We start from the raw sequence: 18,403 nt of genomic DNA, 5'->3' as shown, positions 1-18,403 counted from the left end.
CTTGGCCCAGAAGGACAAGCATCAGCAGCAAGGATTTAGAAGAGGGACACAGCCTCCACCCACACAGCATTGCAGTCCATCCTAGCACCTGCCAGGGTTTTACCTGCAGTGTGACACCCCAGCCCTTCTCAGGGTTTCTCCTTGCTGACATGGGATCTAGAAAAGTGGCTGGTCCCCACACAGCCACCGAGAACAAGATGCATCCATCAGTGGACATCTGAACCCATGCTTTCTCTGATGCTACATTTCTCTATTACACAAGTCCCAGTGGGACTTTAAAGCCCAGCTACCTGCAAGCTGCTGGCACAGCACTTGGGACAGACTTCATTGAAGCTGCTCCTGGGCTGGAAATAATGAGAAAATCTAACCTTCATCACATGGTTCAGTTTTCCAGTTTGAAGCTGTTTTTTCATTCGCCCTCAGCTTTTCTAAGCCGATACTGTGCCTCCTGCCCTCCCCAGCTGAGCAGCCTCTCAGCTCCTTTTCCCTGCATGTATTTGCCATGAAGTCCCTGTGTCATGGCACAGCCAGCTCAGCAGTGTCCAGGTGTGGGAATCCTTGCCCAGGACCTGTCTTACTGCTTGAAGAGAGCTGCAGGGATGCTTTCAGGGGTATGAGGCAACTGTCACAACAACAGAGTGACTATGACTATCCCAGAAAGCTCTACAAACTGGAGCAGCTGATTCCATCCTTTGCTAAAGAGATGGCATTTCAGCCAGCAAAGGTGCTGGGGGTTTAGAGGTGGCTGGCGCAGCACCTCCCCGCCCTGCCTGCTTCAGCAGAGGACAGCTTCATGCACCATGTAGCCTGACACAAGGCAAATGTACAGTGCTCTTGGCCAGAGCAGGGCACTGCTGAGCTATCTGAACTACTTGTGTCCCCTGACGGAAGCTGGAGCACGCTTCAGTGTATCACAAACTTGCACTGGAGATGGAGAGAGGCAAAAACTGGCCCGTTCCCTAAGGCTCTCTGCAGCTCACCCGACTCATGCACGGCTCCCACAGGGTGAGGCACCAACTGGGCTGAAACACCCTCAGCCAAGCTCATCAGGGACAAAAATGACCCCATGCCCCATCACAAACGGTTGGAATGTCTTACACTGTTTACCACCCGCAGTCTGCTGGTGCCCATAGCACCACAGTAGTTGGCACAAGGAATGAGGGTGGCCTGAATGAGGCCCCCAAATTTCCACCTGCTCAGGTTCTGTCCTGGTTCATGTCCCCCGATGGGGTGGCAGGCACCAGCCCTACCTGTGTGGGTAGCAAGCCCAGACCCCTGGGGGTGCCTAGCCATCCCAACCTGGGCACTGCTGCTGCCATGGTGAGCGCCCAGTTACTGGAGAATAGAACGCTTTCACCTGGGGAAGCTGGGAGCATGGGCTTTTCTGGAGCCACTGCAGCATCCCCCAGAACACAGAAGAAAGCAGAAATCAGACGTGGGGGAGGACCACCTTCACTGCAGCAGTCTCTATTTTTTTCTGCTGGGTGCAGCTGTGCCACCCTGAAGGCCAGCAGCTAGGTCAGCATGAAAAAACTAAGAGGGCAGGGGTTGAACGTGTCTCTATGCCAGCTCCTGCCCACACATGTTCATGGGGAAAAGGTGCTCTCAAGCAGAAGAAGGTTGGCCTCTCCAGTGGGTGCAGATGGGTTGAATTTCCAAAGGAAGCAAAAAAGAAAGCATTTTGCTACTTTCATACAAATTCTGTCCGTGATCTACTTCATCAGCTGGACTGTGCTGCCTAAAAGCAGATACATGCAAAAGTACACAGAGCCTAGGACAGGTATTAAAGAGGAAACCTGTATCCCACTGAGGCTGTCCCAACATCATCCACATCAGCTAGGCAGTGCCTGCCACATTGCTTTAAAAAAAAAAAAAATCCAACCAAAACCATCAGCTCTACAGTAATTTTAGGTTTACTACATTACATAAACCCCTGTCGTCGCTTAAACCCAGCCAGCAACTAAGCACCACGCAGCCGCCCACTCACTCCCCCGCCACCCAGTGGGATGGGGGAGAAAATTGGGAAAAGAAACAAAACCCATGGGTTGAGATAAGAACGGTTTAATAGAACAGAAAAGAAGAAACTAATAATGATAATGATAACACTAATAAAATGACAACAGCAATAATGAAAGGATTGGAACGTACAAAAGATGCGCAGGGCAATTGCTCACCACCTGCCGACCAACACCCAGCTAGTCCCCGAGCGTCAGTTCCCCCACCCCCACTCCCCCCAGTTCCTATACTAGATGGGATGTCCCATGGTATGGAATACCCTGTTGGCCAGTTTGGGTCAGCTGCCCTGGCTGTGTCCTGTGCCAACTTCTTGTGCCCCTCCAGCTTTTTCACTGGCTGGGCATGAGAAGCTGAAAAATCCTTGACTTTAGTCTAAACACTACTGAGCAACAACTGAAAACATCAGTGTGTTATCAACATACTTCTCATACTGAACTCAGAACATAGCACTGTACCAGCTACTAGGAAGACAGTTAACTCTATCCCAGCTGAAATCAGGACAACCCCCCTCTCCCCAGCCATAGGACACATTTCCCTGGAAATCCTCCTCTTCCTGCCCACACAGAGTAGTCATGGGTAGCCTGTGAGCTGTGGCCTGAGGAACCCAGGAAAAAGTGTTGGGGCTCCCAAATGCTGCCTTATAGACAAACGTTCCCTGATGCACCGTGCACAATCAGACACACCAGACATGGTATCCTGGTGCTCTCAATGCTGGTATCCAGCTTCTAGTATTGGGCTGTGAGGAACATCCAAATCACTAAGCCCATCCCATGTGGCACATCAGCATTTTCTGTTACAAGTGGTCCTGCTTTGCTTGGGACATTGACAGTGCCACTACCCACAGATCAGAAGCACTGCATCCTGCAAACTGCACACAGAGGCCAGGGGATCAGTAGGCATAGCCAGATCACAGCTCCTGGATCACAGCTGCTGGACTTACGTAGCTCCTTACACATCTGTATCATTGGTCATACCACAAAAGAGGCATCCAGGACCCATGCTTGGAGAATACAGGCGTGAAGATTTATTTCATGGCTTCATCAGATTCCTCCAAGGGTGCATTCAGCTTCTCCTGTTGCTCCCTGACATAAATCCCAACCAGTGACACCATTCCGACGCCTACAACCAAGCAACGTCCTGGCCAGGGGCATGCAGGAGAGCCTGGCAGCAAACCTTACCCTAGCTAACAGCATCCTGGGTTGCCTTAGGATGAATGTTGCCAGCAGGTTAAGGAAGGTGATCCTTCCTCTCTAAATCCAGAGTGCTGTGTCCAGTTCTGGGCTCCTCAGTACAAACAAGACATAGACATACCGGAGAGTCCAGCAAAGGGCCACTAAAATGACTAAGGGACTGGAACATCGCTCATATGAAGAGAGGCCAAGAGCTAGGAGTTCAACCTCGAGGAGGCTCGGGGGAGATCTTATCAATGCATGCAAGTATCTGATGAGAGGGAATGAAGAAAAGGGACCCTTTTTCAGTGGTGCCCAGTGATGACAAGAGGCCGTGGGCATAAACTGAAATGTGAGAGTCCATCTGAAGACAAGAAAACATCTTTTTACTGTGAGGGTGGTCAAATTCAGGAACAGGTTCCCCAGAGAAGCTGAGTCGTCTCCAGCTGTGGAGATACTGAAAACCCAAATAGACACAGTCCTGGTCTGCCTTTCCAAGTGACCTTGCTTGAGCAGGATTGGACTAGATGATCAAGAGGTCCCTTCCAACCTAAAGGATTATGTGAGAAAAAACAACAAACACCAACAGAAAAAATTTGAGAGTCCACAGTGCAGCAGGGAGGCTGGAACCCAAACCTGCCCTCAGACTGGTACATCGCTACACACAACCTTCACCTTTGTGTGTGGCAACAAACTCTCCTACAACATTAAAATTAATTCATCTGTGCTGATGGCATTGAAGGTGTGAAAGAAGGTACTGTTGCAAGCAAAGGCACTCCATGGTGACATGCACTGTGCTTTTCAGGACATGAGAAAACACCCTGCATACTCACTTCATGGGAGGTGTGATAAATTGCTCAGGATTAGCACACAGAGTGACAAAGTGCTCAGTGTGGGAAGGAAATAAACAGCCCAGGGAGAAAGAGACAGGTTTATTTAAGGAATTGAAGTGAGGTCTGGAAGGATGAAGCCAGCAGTTGCCTGAGGAGTTGTGTTTCTGAGAAAGTGCAATTCAATCCTTCCTGGCATAACACTCTCGGAGAAAAGAGCTGCTGCAGCCAGCAGGTTCGTGCCAACTGAGAGGGGTCCCTCCTTGCTCTACATCCAACGCAGCAGGGCTCTGACCAGCTCCACACTAGGTGCCTATTCTTCCCTGATAAAGGGATCTTCCAAGAGCTGCAGAGTGCCAGCACAAGGATACTGGCAGAGGCTGCTGTCCTGGCTCTCTGCAGGAGTTCATATGACACCTCTTTTCCTAGGGTAAGCCAGAACAAACCAACAAAAAAAATGAGCTTTAAGGTGCACCTGGTCCTTTCCTCCAACACACTCTGATGCAGGGAGAACACAGTCCAGTAGGCTTTACTCTAGCCACAGCTGTGACTGGTGATGCCCAAGCCAGCTTGAGTGTTACACGGACTGGTCAGCACTGTTTGGTGGAGACCCTTGAGCGTGACTGACCTGTTCCTCTTGCAAGAATAAGGCCAGGCACCACCCACAGCAAACATAACCTTGCTGTGCCCAGCAACTTCTCTCCATAAACAAAAGCGATGCCTGGCTTACAGCCAAGTCAAAGAGAATCAGATTCCAAAAAGAATCAACCCTGGTGGATCAGTACCATGGTTTCGCTGGCTACATTAGAGCAGCTGCCTTCAACCAGCCTGAATGCCATTGTCCCACAAGACACAGGCACCCACTGTCACTGACGAACGTTGATCATGCAATGAGTAGTAACAGAGTTGCTCTGTTGGCACTGGACTGGGTTTTGCAGTTTCCTCTTTCACTGGCAACAGCCAAGCAGGCTGCTTCACAGGTGCTCAGTTCTTCCATCGGATTTGCTAAAAGAGAGAACAAGACATGACTAACATCAGTGCTGGACACAGATCCCTCAGGGGCCAAGTCAGTGAGTCCCACTCCCTGAGAAGGACAACTATGGCCAGAGGGTGCTATTTCTATCAGTTTCACCCTTCACTCCTACACTAAATGCAACCCCAAACATAAGATTAGCTTCCCAGCAGGGATAAAAAGTATGTAGGACAGCCATGCCCTTACACCTAATCTATGGCCGTTTCTGATGAGAGTCTCTGGAAGAAAAAGTAGGTGTTTCTTACCATGTTGTTGAGAATGCTGTTTATCTTGTCTTCTTCTGCAGAGCCTCGCTCCACCTTGCATTTATATGCTGTCAGCTGGATGCGATCCTTTAGATCCCTGTATGTCTAGATAAACAGCAAAATCAGCACCCAGGTGAGTGAAGAGGACACTTCCATGGTTAGATGGTGCCCTGTAGATGAGCAGGACAACTCTTCAATCCCCCCTCAGGTTCCCACCACGGCACAATTCCACACAGCACAAACACCAGGACCCACTCTTCTGGCTCACTTGGCTTCCCCTGGGAATCATATCACTGCTCCCAGGCCACAGGGATAAACAAACCCCACCAGGCACATGACAGCAAGTGGCACATGGCAGACCACAGGAAAGCTAGGGAGAAAAAGCAGGCTCTTGTCCCATTTCTTCAGACACACAGCAGGGACCTACCTCAATGACAACATCATGGCACTTGTATTTGGTGGCGAGGTTCAACCGTGTCTCCACATCCTCCACCAGGCGCACATACTCCTGCAGCACCTGCGAGGGAAGGAAGAGTGTCTCAGCTCCCTTCTGCAGGTACCGCCTGCATCATTCTCTCACCCCAGTCACAAAACCTTTCAAGGTTACTGGTCACACAGACTTGACCCCTTCCTTCCTGAGGCAACAAGTGACCAGGACAAGACTGCTCAGGATCCCAGAGGCAGTAAAGCTTTGCTCACAAAGCTCAGAGTCCTAGGCTACCTCGTTCCTATGGATCGGGTTAACCATTGCCAGCCAGATTAAGCATAAGAAGTTAATGTAGCAAACAAAGGTGGCAATGCACTGTTGGGAGAGAGCTCCCAGACACCTCTAGGCCTGCTGTCCCTCTTGCAATCAGACGTAGGACCCAGCCCTCACTACCACCTACACCTCCTGTTGATGCATGGGTCACTCAGATGAGTGCTGCGCCCACCTTGCAGAGCCAGCAGCTCGGCAAGCTGTTCTCCTGCTCCCAGCTAGAAAGCAGCTCACTTGAGGAATCATTCACACCGCAGATCCCAACAAAGAGCAAGAGGACATATGCAGCAGTTCCTTGCTCACCTGCACAGGAGCATTGTTCCTCTGCAAGATCTCTACCACTCGGTGGAAACCAATAGGTGCCTTCTTCTTGGTGTAGCCCAGCCAGTTCTGAAATGAGAGCCAAACCCTCTGTTAATGCTAAAGGGCAATCCCTCCAGCCACAACAAAATGTTTTTCCTCAGTGCCAGCAACACATGCCACCAGCCACCACACGCACCACTGACAGAGCCCTTCATGCAGTGGCTGAGCGCAGGCTGGCTGCAAACCCTTTGGTAACAGAGAATGAGGACAGCTCCCTTCTCTGATGGTGTTGCTGCAGCCAAGCCAGGCCTTGCAGAGGTCTTGGGAAGGGAGAGGAGGAATGTATTGCACCACCATGCAGCAGAGGTGCTGGGCCCTGCTGAAATAAAATCAGTTTGTCCAGTAACTCCAGAACAAGCCAGCTATCCACAGTAGATATCAGTACTTGGAACTGAGCCCCCAGCAAGGCTTTCCACAGCTCACCTTGGTGGTGAAGAGGGCATCCACATCATCCCACGCTCGCAGCTTGGCACGGGCAGCCAGGGCAGTCAGCACATACTGCTTATCAGGAATCTGCAAGGTAGAAGGCTGCAGATGGAGCACTAGCACAACTCAGAAGGCCTGTGTGGGTTGGACAGGAATGGCATCTGCCCCTAGCCCTGTTAGGACCCACACCAACAGCCAGAGAAGGAGGTGAGATATTGCCTGAGGCCAGGGCCAGCGCTGTAGAGAGCAAGAGGTGGGGATCTGCAAGTGCTGCTGCAGCTGAGGCGCACTCAAGTGAAAGCCTCCACAAGGCTACCACTTGCCTTTCTGAGCCTTCAGAATGGCCCTGCTCAAGAAGGATGCCATGCTCCCCCCCATCTCAGTGCTGAACCCCTCAAACTCCTACCCAGCCCCCTTGCTAAATACAATTTGGCTGCCCACATTTTCAGCTAGTGCTGCCACAACAGCAGGAGACTTCCATACCTTAAATGTTTTCTTCAGGTTGGTCGGGCTGCTGAACGTTCCCTAAAGAAAGCAGACAAGTCAGTGCAAACTCAGCAGAGCAGGCCATAGGAGAGGTTCAGGCACCCATTGTAAAGCATTTGCCTCGAACAGGGTGAATCTACCCAAGTTTTTACTGCTTTTTGCTCATGTCAGTGCCACAGGAGGAAACAGCTGGCAGAAGAGAGCAAGTATCCCACCCCATTAGCTCTCTGGTATGGTTTCCCCTACATCCTCAACTGATGCACCTCCAGCACTTCCAAGACCAGTATCACACACCTCAGCCTCATGGGATTAAGGGCCAATTCTGGCTCCTTGGAGCCAGAAGTAAAAGACGGTGGTTTCTAGGAGGCAACTCCATGACAGGCTGTCCCAGGTTGAACACATCTTAGAGCACAAAAGAAAACTCCAGACTGGTCCCAGATGGACAAAGGGAGCTGGGTTCCTTTAGGTCTCTCTGAGGCATGACATATGACCTCCCTCCCCTTCTTTCCTTAACATGCCCAGTTTAACCACCCCACATATTGAGGGCTACCAGGATGAAATGTAACCCTTCTCACCTCAGCCTCTGTGTAGTGGTAGAAACAGGAATAGAAGAGGGTGGTCACTAATGGCATGTTGAGAATTGAAGCCTTGCGAGGATATTTCCGAAATATCTCTGACTGCCCAGCTGTCTCCAAGTGCCGATCATTGGCCTGCAGAAAAAAGGAAGACAGAGATGGTGAACATGAGCCAGGGCAACTGCCTGACCCAGCTGTGGGTTAAAGAACTGGGGAGATTGATGTGATAGCAACGCACAAGCACAGCCTCAACATGCCATGAAGTCTCAGGTCTGGTATTTCACACATGTGCCTGGCACAGCAGCTTGGACAGCAGTTAAACTACACTAGCCAGGGCAGGTTGGTTAGATCCAAAGTGGTATAAAGTAGGGACAGATAGAGATCTCGCAGCTAGTCCCAGTCATCTCCTGACCAGCAGGGAAGATTTCATACCTCAATGATGATCTGTCGCTCCAACAGGGTATAATGGTCTTGGATGTGAGAGGTATCCTCAGCTGAAAATGGCAGCCTGGCCAGATATAGAGGAAGGAGGCACTGTCAGCAGCTCTTAACACAGTACACTTAGAAGGATGCTGTTCTCCACCAAACATGCTCCCCACAAACAGAGATGTGGGGAACACCTCCCATTCTCCCCAGCCTGAGTGGCTAGTAGGTACTCAAGCTCCTGCCCCACTGCCCTCTCCAACTGTCTCTCTCCTAGACAGGCTCCAGAGAAGGAAAAATTATGTGGCATCTCTCACAGAACAACCTAAAGCTGATGCTACCCATTTCCTCAAGTGCTCAGGCACCCAAGCTTTCATCCTTCACAACCCGAACAGTCAACGATCAGAAGGTCCCTGAAGCATCTTTGCCCCCATGTAAGCAGCAAAAGATGCTGGATTAGTGATCACCACAAATTCTTCCTCTCTGGTCTACATTGTGCCCATAACACCCCACTCCCACTGAGGTAAAACCAACATCAACGCTCCAACTACCTAAGCCGTGGCACTGGGATAGAGGTCTAATTTTCTTTACTGCCACCTTCTGTGAAGCACCCACATCCCTCCCACCCTCTTGCATTTTTTCTTACCCAATGCAGCCTTTCAGAAATTCCCTCCTTTTTTCTACGTCCTGGATGTTCAAATGCTCCCGGTACTGGGACAGCTGGAGGTAGAGGGAAAAGAAGCACAGTCTGTTCTCACAGATTTGGGAGATACAGGACTCCAGAGGGCAAAATGGGGATGGCAAAGCTCTCGCCTGACTACCAGACACCCTGCAGCCAGCCTCCCCCTGCCCACTACACTCCCTCTTCACTGAGGAAAGGGAACATCTGCTCCTGGGAATACTTACAGCAACTTCCTCAGTCCTGTCTAGGAACCTGCAAAAGGGAATCAGCAAGCATTAATCTGGAGGCAGGTTCCTAGCAGCGTGCCCAGCCCCGCCACAAGGCTGGGCAAGAGCCTCACCTGAGCAGATCCAGAAGCAACTTCTGCTCACCCGTCTCTTTGAGGAAATGGATCAGATGACACAAGGCCACCTGCCGCACCTCCAGCTCCCGAAACAAGATCTCTACAGGAGAGAGAGATATGTACAGGTGGGTAGACTAAGTTAGTACTATCAAGCCAGAGGGGGCTAAGCATGGTGCATGGAGCTGCAAGCCATTGGCAGGATTCAACAGCCTTATCCCATTTAAAGCACAGTCTTGGAGGCTAGAGCACAGAGGAGCCCGTTCACCAGGCTGCCAGCTGAATTCACAGCAGTGTGCTACCCCTACAGATTCATTTTCATTCACCCCATCACCACGACCACCTACCACCGCTTCAAGCCCCTCTCTGGGGCCTTCATGGGCATCACCATCCCCCCTCCCATGTTACACTCGCTGCAAAAATATTTCATGCTCAGTAAAGTAGCAATACCCCAGATGCTCTCTTTGTGACTTGCACCCAGTGAAAGAACTAGTCCCTCTGCCCTTAACTAAAACACACTATAGAAACCCCGGCCCCAGTCACACTTACCTCTCCTTAGCGTCCGTTTCAGGAATATCAGGACCTGTGAGCAGAGAGGCAGCTCTCAGTTGACCAGATCAGTCTTCACGAGAATTAAGGCAGACAGACAGCAAACTGGTCAAGGCCTGGAGAAGCTTTTGCAAAGGGCCTCTGAAGACACAGCTCACTGAACTGAATTCTGCTACCCACTAGACACAGGACAAGCAGTGAGCCAGGGCCACAGCTGCCTGGATGCCTGCCTAAGCTCCTACTCTGGAGCTCAGGTAAGTGAGACCAAAATTTACAAAGAAAAAACTTTCCATGAGAGATCCAAAGGCTTTAAAGATCTGGATGAGGGAAGCTCTGACACAGTCCCATTTGCTGCCTGATGCTTTGGAAGCCAGATAAACTGGAGACGCCCCTCAAATCTTCTGTGCTGCAACGAGCAGATTAAACGTCAGCCTTCAAGAAGCTGCTGCAAAGATCTGTAAGGCTGAAGGTTCAGGTTCCTTGTTATTAACCTGACATGAATTCTGCAGAGTGACAAGAAAGCCAGCAGGAATATGGAACTTCCCAGTCTTAAGCTTTGACACTGTTCAGTAACTTCTTGGTTTTAAGTAAAGAACAACCCCCCATCTTGCACAATTAGGTGGCCAACCAATTGCATTCGCACAAGCACCCTCTGTGGGATCACCCAGGAAGTCCCAGCCCTATATGGCCCCAGCAGGACTCACAGCTGTAATGACATTTCCATCATGCCCTCCCACAGCTTCATCCAAGAGGACCAGCTTGTCCTGCAGGGAGCGAAATCTCTCTAGAGAGCAGACCTGGAGATTGAAGAGGTATAAGTAGGCATATGGGACATCAGACAATCCCCAGGCTGAACCAACCCCGAAGGTACTACCTATTCTTCCCCCATGAGCCCTTCAGCAACAGCGAGTAACTGTCCTCCCAACCAGCAGAGAACTTCTCATTTAGCTGAAACCATATGCTGCATGATACCTGGGAATCCATCCACAGGAGTTGCAGAGTTAGCCCTCACTACTGCCCAGGCCAGGACAGCAGACATTGTATATTCAGCACAAACACCCTTGTAACAAAGCAAAACTTCCCTGCACACCACAAACCACCAGCCCGGACAGGAAGAGGGAACTCTGCAGGGCCCCTTCCATGGAGGAGACCAGAAAAGTAGAGTTGCAAGACTCTTCCTCCCTTCTTACAATATAATTGTGGCCTCTCTCAGCCTTTAGTTCACCCCAGCCTTTGAGGAGACCTGTGCAGAGTAAAACCACAAGCTCCCTGCATGCTCACTGCAAACTGAGACACCTGAGACTAAGATTCCAGCTCCAGTGTAATCAAGATTGCTTCTGTCTTCCTCCCTCCATTTGTAACCAACTAACAAGGGAAGTAAAGCCCCACACCCTTGGATTTTTTCCATAAACCCAGCCCCAGGGAGCAGAAAGGGTAGAAAGGGACACAGCAGTATAGATAGCTCCTGTGAGAGCCTAGCTGAGGGGATGACTCAAGTAAACAATGCAACGAAACCCTGAAGGTCTCCTGCTGCTCCTGAGCTAGTGTCATCCCAGCACTGCCACCCAGCAAAGCAGCAGACAGGCAGAGCACTGTTACTGTTAGATGCTGCAAGCAACATGGATCCCCTCCCTGCTCCTGGAACAGCCAGGATCATAGGGAAGTGCAAAGCAGTTTAGGACCACACACCTTCCGTCTCTTGCAAGCAGGTGGGAGTGGGAAGTCCTTACCTTGCCTCTCTGCATTCGCCTGACTGTATCTTTGGGGCTCCAATCACTGCTGTAATCCTGCCACAAGAAAAACAAAGAGCTTTTGACCCTCAAGAGGCCAGATCATGCCAGCAGCCCCCAAGCTGCTTTCCACTTGTGGTGGATCAGTGATGGCCCATGTGTAGCTTCTCAGACTTATCATTCAGCTGCTCCAGGGGGGTTGTTAGTAGGATCAGTACAGTGTTCAGGTGCAGATGCTGGGCCCTCAGACCCTGCATGACGGCAGGGAGGGAAGCTCGAGGCTCAGTTGTTAACACAGAGTCTTTCTATTGCCTCAGTAAGGTCCATCATCATATCATTTGTAAGAAGTGCATTTCAATAGGTTGTCCTCCTTGCAAATTAAAGTTTCAATGTTGCTTTCAGAAGGACAAACAAAACACACACAGAACTGACAAACCCCAAACTGAGGGGGATGGAGTTGGTTTCTTGTTACAATTCAGACAGACTTCTGCTGGTGAGCCTTCCACAGCAGCGTGGAGAACACAGGGACAACAGCCCCAGGCAAGTGCCTGGAGAGTTGCACAGAACTAGTACAATGTGACAAGACCACTGAAGCCTGTAGCAAGACCATCTTAAGGTAATACGCTACAGCTGCTGCAATGACCAAAGTTCTTCCCCTGCAGCCTGCAGACTACGATCTGGAAGCACTCGATAAAAGTGGCAGTGGCCTGAGCCACTCCTGAACTCAGACTCCAAGAATGCATCTAAGTCTTTGTGAGGCACTCAAGCCAGCAGTTGTAATTCATTCTGCCTCAAAAGAGCCAGAGAAAGGGAGTAACCAGAACCAGCTCTGAGGACAGTGAATTTTAAATTCATTGAAGATTTATTGAAAGTCCAAATCTAAAGAAAAAGGCAGCTGACCCAGTCCCATTAGGGGACCACTGCACATGAGTCTCTCAAGTCAATGTATAACTGAGTGTCAAATGTCCTGAGCACCAGGGTTGCCTCCAGCACCTCTGGCCAGAGACAGCTCCTCAGCCTGTCACTGTCAGGACACTGTTGCAAAGCTGCCACAAACTTTCCCTTCTTTGTTCCACCCCACTTATAATACTCCTGCCGGCTTTTAAGGGGCTGTACAACACTTCTCCTTCCCACTTCACTGCCTTTCCAGGCACAGAACACAACACAACAGGGCATGCTTATTTACTCTGCTGTGCTTTCAGGAAGTGCTGCCTGTTACCTCATGTGATTAATTGCTAATCAACATAAACACACCAACCTGGTGAGGATCAGGTGGCCAAGGACAGGTGGAGAAAACCCAGTAACCTAATCAGCATAATCTGAGCACACCGACTTGGCCACTCCGAGCCACCACCAAATGAGATAATTAGGTGATTTTTCCATTGTGTAAAATCCCTCCAAGGTGAGTAAACCAAAGAAACTTTCCCCAAACACCATGCAACCCTAAAGAGGCACAGGACTTAGTATGAGACACAGGGGAAAAAAAATCCTGGGATGTTTTAAGAGGGTTGTGTAAATGTGTGAAACTTGTTACGGAAGTTTAGAGGAAAGACAAAAAGCAGGGAAAGAGAGGGATCAAAATTAATTGAGCAGGAACAAGCATGGGAAAATAGAGGGAAACATGGCCATAGGGTGCCAGCCAAGCTTAAACAACTGGCTAGTTAGTGTGCCTGTCTGACTGAGCCCTGCAATGGATCACTGCAGCCTGTCTGACATTCTCATTAAATTCTGTATTTAACCACCTTCTGTGTGGGTGGGCTCTCTATTCCAAGTGTATGTGTTCATATGAATGCTAGTGAACTTCAAGCTCAATGAGCCAGTGAGTAGAATAAGCAGTCCGAGTACCAGGAAATGGAACGGTACCACAAACCCTAGGGGTTCAAGGGTCCAGATGCCAGCCACTGGACGAGACTGGGGTCTGGGATTCAGCCACAGAACAAACTGGATGTCTAAGACCAGCTACTGGAGAGACCCATAGAGTGTGTGTATGTTCCACTAGTGTAATTCAATCCTGGTCAGACAGAAAGAAGGCTCAGGATCAGGCTTAAGTGTTGTGTGTTTATGTGTCTGTTAGTAAAGGCATTGGTTTCTGAGTTAATCTGTGTGGGCAGCTGTGTTAGTATTGAGTAGGCCTGCATCTGTTGGGAATATGTGCTCAGTCCCGTTACTGGCCGGACCTGAGGACATGGAACCACAACCTCGAACCTAGTAGGAGGAATCCACCCAGTCCCAAAATCCACTAGGTTCTGCAACACCTAACAGTGCCTCTCTGGGAGAAGAACATTCCTGCCAACTGGAACTCCGCCTCTGTGCAACTCCCTCTGTGCTGTCCCAGTGATTCATGAACAAGAAATTTAGAAGCCTTTAGATCCAAAAATTTTAAAAAGCACATGTGATGCCAGTTCATCTGACCCAGCATGAAAACAGCTTACAGGCAAAGCACTATTTAGAAATCCTTTTCACAAAGACTGCTGGGCCATTCATTGGGAGGAGGAGTAACTAAGTCCCCCACAGCAAAGCTCCCTGCTTCTGAGCAAAAGCAGAGAACACCTAAATTACTGTGAGGCTGCATTTTGAAGCTCCCTGTCCTACTCCCTGCATTGCCTTCTGCTGTCTGAAATGGCGATTAATAGCTTCCCATGAAACCAATAGAGTAGGAAGTTCTTCTGGCAGTACTCTGATCTCAGCACACTACAAATACAGGCTGCTCACCTTGTATTCAGCTTTCGGTCTGCGCAGCTCTGGGGTGTAGTTTTTAACTCCTGTGTCAGAGAGGGCTGAGAGGGAAAGGCAAAGCTGAGTAGCACATCAAAATCCTGATTCACATCCACTTCCAAAACTGCCGTTTTCTTGGTTTTCATGGTAGAAGACCCAAGCTCAAGCACCAAATGGCAATACAAAGCTGCTCTAAACCCAACAGTCATCAGTTCTACATAAGCAGGTTACCCCAAACCATCACGCCAACTCTTTTCCTTCTTTGCTGAATGACTGTCAGACAACCCATGATTCAGTTTCCCCTTCTGCAACATAAGGAAGATGACACTTGCCTTTTTTTGGAAATGCTTTGGTTTATATAAATCTGCACCTCTCCCAAAATGAGGCTGGGATTCAAAACTTACCGTCTGAAAGGGACTGGAAACTTGGAAGTTTGTTTCGTCCTGAAATCAAAACAAACACTCATAAGAGACTGTCTCTTCAGCAGCAACATCTCTTGCAGAGGGAACACAAGGCTAGACTGCAAGCCAGTGCTCTGCAGCTATGCCACTGTAGAACAAGCCACTCTGTATAGTGATTCACACTACACTGGCATAGCTGGGTCTCACCTGCTTGCAGTCTAAGGCTTTGAAGTTGTCTGTGGTATCACAAAACACATCACACCCTGGCCCTATCTGCCCTCTTGTTACTGAGACCAGGAGAGGTTAGAGAGCCTGCATTCACTCATCTACCTGCAGAACAGAGGCTCAAGCACACAGCACTGCTTAGGCCATGGCAACACGGACAGCTTTGCTCACCAGGGCTGCAATTTGGATGCCTTTCATTATCACTGTATTATCAAAGTTGAGAGCAAAAAACCTCTCCAGAGAAAGAGAGACAAAGTAAAAGCTGGTTTGCTGTCTGGCTATGTGACAACAGAACTGAACTCTTGCAAGCTGTGTAAGTCTCCCCATGGTGTGCTGTGCAGCTCTCCCCATAACCAGCTATTCCACCACTGCTGCTAGCATGTGTTTGCTGAACCAACTACAACATCAACAGCAGCCAGCTGAGCTCCAAATAAAGGATAACCAACCCGTCTTCTCTACAGTACTGAAGATCAAATGAGGCCCACATGGGTCAAGCCAGTCCCTTTGTAGCCTGCTCTTTTCCACCATGCAAACGGATTGCTGTACAGTGCTGTGCTCTACCTTGCTGTTCTGGAGAACCTGGCTTTTAAGAAGGCATAATCTCCAAAGCCCCCTCCCATACCACAAGAACACGTGATCTTCTGCACAAGACAGCCTCCAATTTCTGACCATTGAGAGATACACTCCCACACTCAGGAGAGATCAGAGCTTCCCTGTTTTGCAGTAAACTTAAGAGAAAACAATTTACGTGAGATAACACAATCACCCCTTGACGTTCTTGAGGGAAAACCCATTTGTCTATATTGTGTATGAGGAACCTCACCTTTGAATAGGCTGCTTAGGGAGTAGGAGGAAACTTGTTTGGGAAAAGCAGCATAGGAGGAAGAGCCCTTCTGTAGGCTGGAGTCTCGGCCCTCCAGCGAGCTAGTGCTGCTGGATGCTGTCTCTTTGATTGACCAGGAGATACCTAAGTGCAGATAGAGGTCATTTATGACAGAGAAAGAGAAAACCAGTCTGTAAAGAATGGTTTTATGGCATGGCAGGAATGTTACCAAGTGTCTCCTGCTCAGTTCTGCACTAGCATATCCCAAATAACTTTAACCCTCAGCACTAAGTAGATGCAGTGCACAGAATCCCAGTCCCGTGTAATACTGCTTGTTAAACGGTTGTGTGTTGTCCTCCAGAAATGTTTGATTTCAGCAATGTTGTACAGCTGGTTATGGTTATATAAAAAAATGCACAGACCACCCAACATTTATATGTTGTTCCGTGGGCTAAAGCATATCCTTGCTATAAAGGTACAGAGCAAGACAGAGAATCCCTGGGTTTCCTCAAATTACAGAAGCATAAGAGCATACCTTCCTGAACACTGGAAAAGTAAGATAGTTTTTCTCTCCAACAGACAAAACGGCTATCAATGTGCATATGCTGCTGGCAACAATGCATATGTCTCCCTCCTGCTTGTTTGAGACACAGTTTTCCCTTCTTTTCACGCAGCTGCACAACACACATTTTAGGGCAGGGTGATAGAACAAAAAAGCAGATAGGTAGAGACCTTGGGTGGGAAAAGAAACGGCCTGAACCAGAGGGAGAAGCTACCACATAGGACAAGAAGAACAGACTCTCTAAAGGTCCTCTGGATGATCCAAATGTAAATTTTCACTGTTTGGCACTGGCTAGCAAGTGCCACGTATTCCGTGGGTCATGAAGTCCAAAGCGGAGCAGACAGCATCATGCGTGGGTCATGAGCTCGCTCCCATCATCACTAGAAATGCATTTGCTTAATGCTTACAATTCCCTTTCAAACTTCAAGCATAAAAGTCAGTCTATAAACACACACTAAACCTCGGAATATCTCCTTAAAGTGCTGTGGGGATAAAGCACAGAGAACTTTAAATGGTGCCATTTCAGGCAGCAGTGTGAAGGAAAAGATCACCTAGAGTCCTGCAGGCCAGCAGAGCATGATGAATATCAAGCCATAACCTCCAAAATATGTGCTCCGAGCTGGGCTACACATTGGGAAAAACGACAGTGAATTCCCTCCACTTGTCTGCACTTCTTTATGTAACTTGGGCTTCTGCTCGCTCTCTTTTCAGTGGATCCACACAGGTAAATCAAGTGGCTCACAATGTGACCCGAGCAGACTAGAATTAGATTAGATATGCAGGATTAGATGGGGAGTAGTACTCCTGACCTTGACTAAATGACATGACTTAAGCGGTAATTTTAAACTCCCTCTGTCTGAAGGATAACTTGCAGTACTTCTGCACTTACTTCCCACAGGTTCTCCGCTCCAGCTGACCCTCTCAAGGTCGTCGTCATCATCATCATCGACGATGTCCCGAAGGCTATTCACAGCCCGTTTGGATTCCTTTAGCTACGGACAAAAGCAGAGCTTGTATAAAGACCACCAGTGTTGCAGACTGCGCTTCGTCGCCTATTACCTTCAAACAATCTCCCTCAGAGCTTTGAATACGTCTTGTTCGGTTTCCACTGCCTGTTCTGGAGGAGGTATTTTACACCTGTAGGTGTTCAGCAGACACAGCAGCCCTTCCTCGCCGCTGGGAATCCAAAGGCCACCGACACCTACACAGACGCCGACAGCTCAACCAGCAGGAGTTGCAGTTTGCTGCACGGGTGAGGAACCGCGGTCCTAATGAGATTTCGGATTGGCCACCGTGGGGGGCGAGATGGGAGCCCTTGGTGGCCTCCACGCAGGGCAGGAGGCCAGCAGCCACCCCACCCACGAAGCACAGACCCTCAGCGAAGCGCGGGGCCGAGGCCTGGGCTGAGACGGCCACGGAGGGGCCTGCCCGGGGCGGGGACGGGGGGTTTCTCACGCCGGGCCGCGGCGCCCCAGCAGACCCGGGTCGGACCCTACCTGCGAGAGCTCGTCATCCTCGTCGTCGAAGGTGAAGGCACGGAACTTGGAGCTGTGCCAGTACTCCTCCTCGTCCGCCCTCGCCCTGCTCATCTGCAACGGCACCGCGCGGCTGCCTCAGGGGAGCGGCTGCCTCAGGGGAATCACCGCCCCTGCGCCCTGGTCGCGGTCGCGGCCGCGGCCCCGGCCCCCACCCCGGTCCCGCCGCCCCCCGCTCCCGCTCCCGCTCCCGCTCACCGCCCCGCGCCTCCTCTTCCGCGCCGGGCACCGCCACCGGCAGGGCGCGGCAGGGCAGGGGAGACGGGCGGCCGCCGCGCAGGGCACGCCGGGACGGGTAGTCTCCCCGCCGCGGCCCGGCCCGGCGTTTCGCCGCTCGCGCACTACGAGTACCGGCGTGCCCCGCGCGCCGCGCTGCCGCCGGGGCCGGACTACAAGCCCCAGCGGGCCGCGCGCGGCGGTGCGGTGTCCGGGCCGGTTGCTGAGGGCTGGGCTGCCGCCAGCCGGATTCGGGGCGGCTGCGAGGCGCGGCGCGGCGCGGCCGGCTCCGGGAGCCGCCG

The 18,403-nt window shown here is 50.5% G+C and overlaps 1 protein-coding gene across 2 annotated transcripts; it reads right to left on the bottom strand.

Moving 5' to 3' along the window:
• Window positions 1-4,102: 4,102 nt before the first annotated feature.
• VIPAS39 (VPS33B interacting protein, apical-basolateral polarity regulator, spe-39 homolog) lies at window positions 4,103-18,217 on the bottom strand. Of its 2 annotated transcripts, XM_069783773.1 has the most exons (20): window positions 18,084-18,215; window positions 17,847-17,939; window positions 17,240-17,342; window positions 15,789-15,932; window positions 14,744-14,782; window positions 14,337-14,401; window positions 11,625-11,681; window positions 10,599-10,691; window positions 9,895-9,928; window positions 9,346-9,448; window positions 9,230-9,257; window positions 8,970-9,043; window positions 8,333-8,408; window positions 7,901-8,035; window positions 7,323-7,364; window positions 6,837-6,926; window positions 6,354-6,440; window positions 5,721-5,810; window positions 5,294-5,398; window positions 4,103-5,020 (listed from the first exon to the last, which is right to left on the bottom strand). In XM_069783773.1, exons 2-20 carry the CDS (start codon window positions 17,937-17,939, stop codon window positions 5,000-5,002), a joined length of 1,479 nt encoding a protein of 492 aa, XP_069639874.1. In that variant the 5' UTR covers window positions 18,084-18,215; the 3' UTR covers window positions 4,103-4,999. The 2 variants fall into 2 exon arrangements, with proteins under 2 accessions (XP_069639874.1, XP_069639875.1); XM_069783774.1 differs by lacking the exon at window positions 4,103-5,020 and having other exon boundaries at window positions 5,294-5,463; window positions 18,084-18,217.
• Between the last annotated feature and the right edge of the window lie 186 nt (window positions 18,218-18,403).

This window comes from Haliaeetus albicilla, chromosome 5 (genome assembly GCF_947461875.1).
Source record: "Haliaeetus albicilla chromosome 5, bHalAlb1.1, whole genome shotgun sequence".
Lineage (NCBI taxonomy): Eukaryota > Metazoa > Chordata > Aves > Accipitriformes > Accipitridae > Haliaeetus > Haliaeetus albicilla.
The sequence above is the reverse complement of the archived record's forward strand: the minus strand, read 5'-3'. Positions and strand labels throughout refer to the sequence as shown.

Coding starts and splice junctions, on each gene's coding strand:
- VIPAS39 (XM_069783773.1), bottom strand. CDS start 17,939: ATGAGCAGGGCGAGGGCGGACGAGGAGGAGTACTGGCACAGCTCCAAG. Junction 9,929..10,598: donor ATGGAAATGTCATTACAGCT/GTGAGTCCTGCT, acceptor CTCTGCTCACAG/GTCCTGATATTCCTGAAACG. Junction 8,036..8,332: donor AGCGACAGATCATCATTGAG/GTATGAAATCTT, acceptor TTTTTTCTGCAG/GCCAATGATCGGCACTTGGA.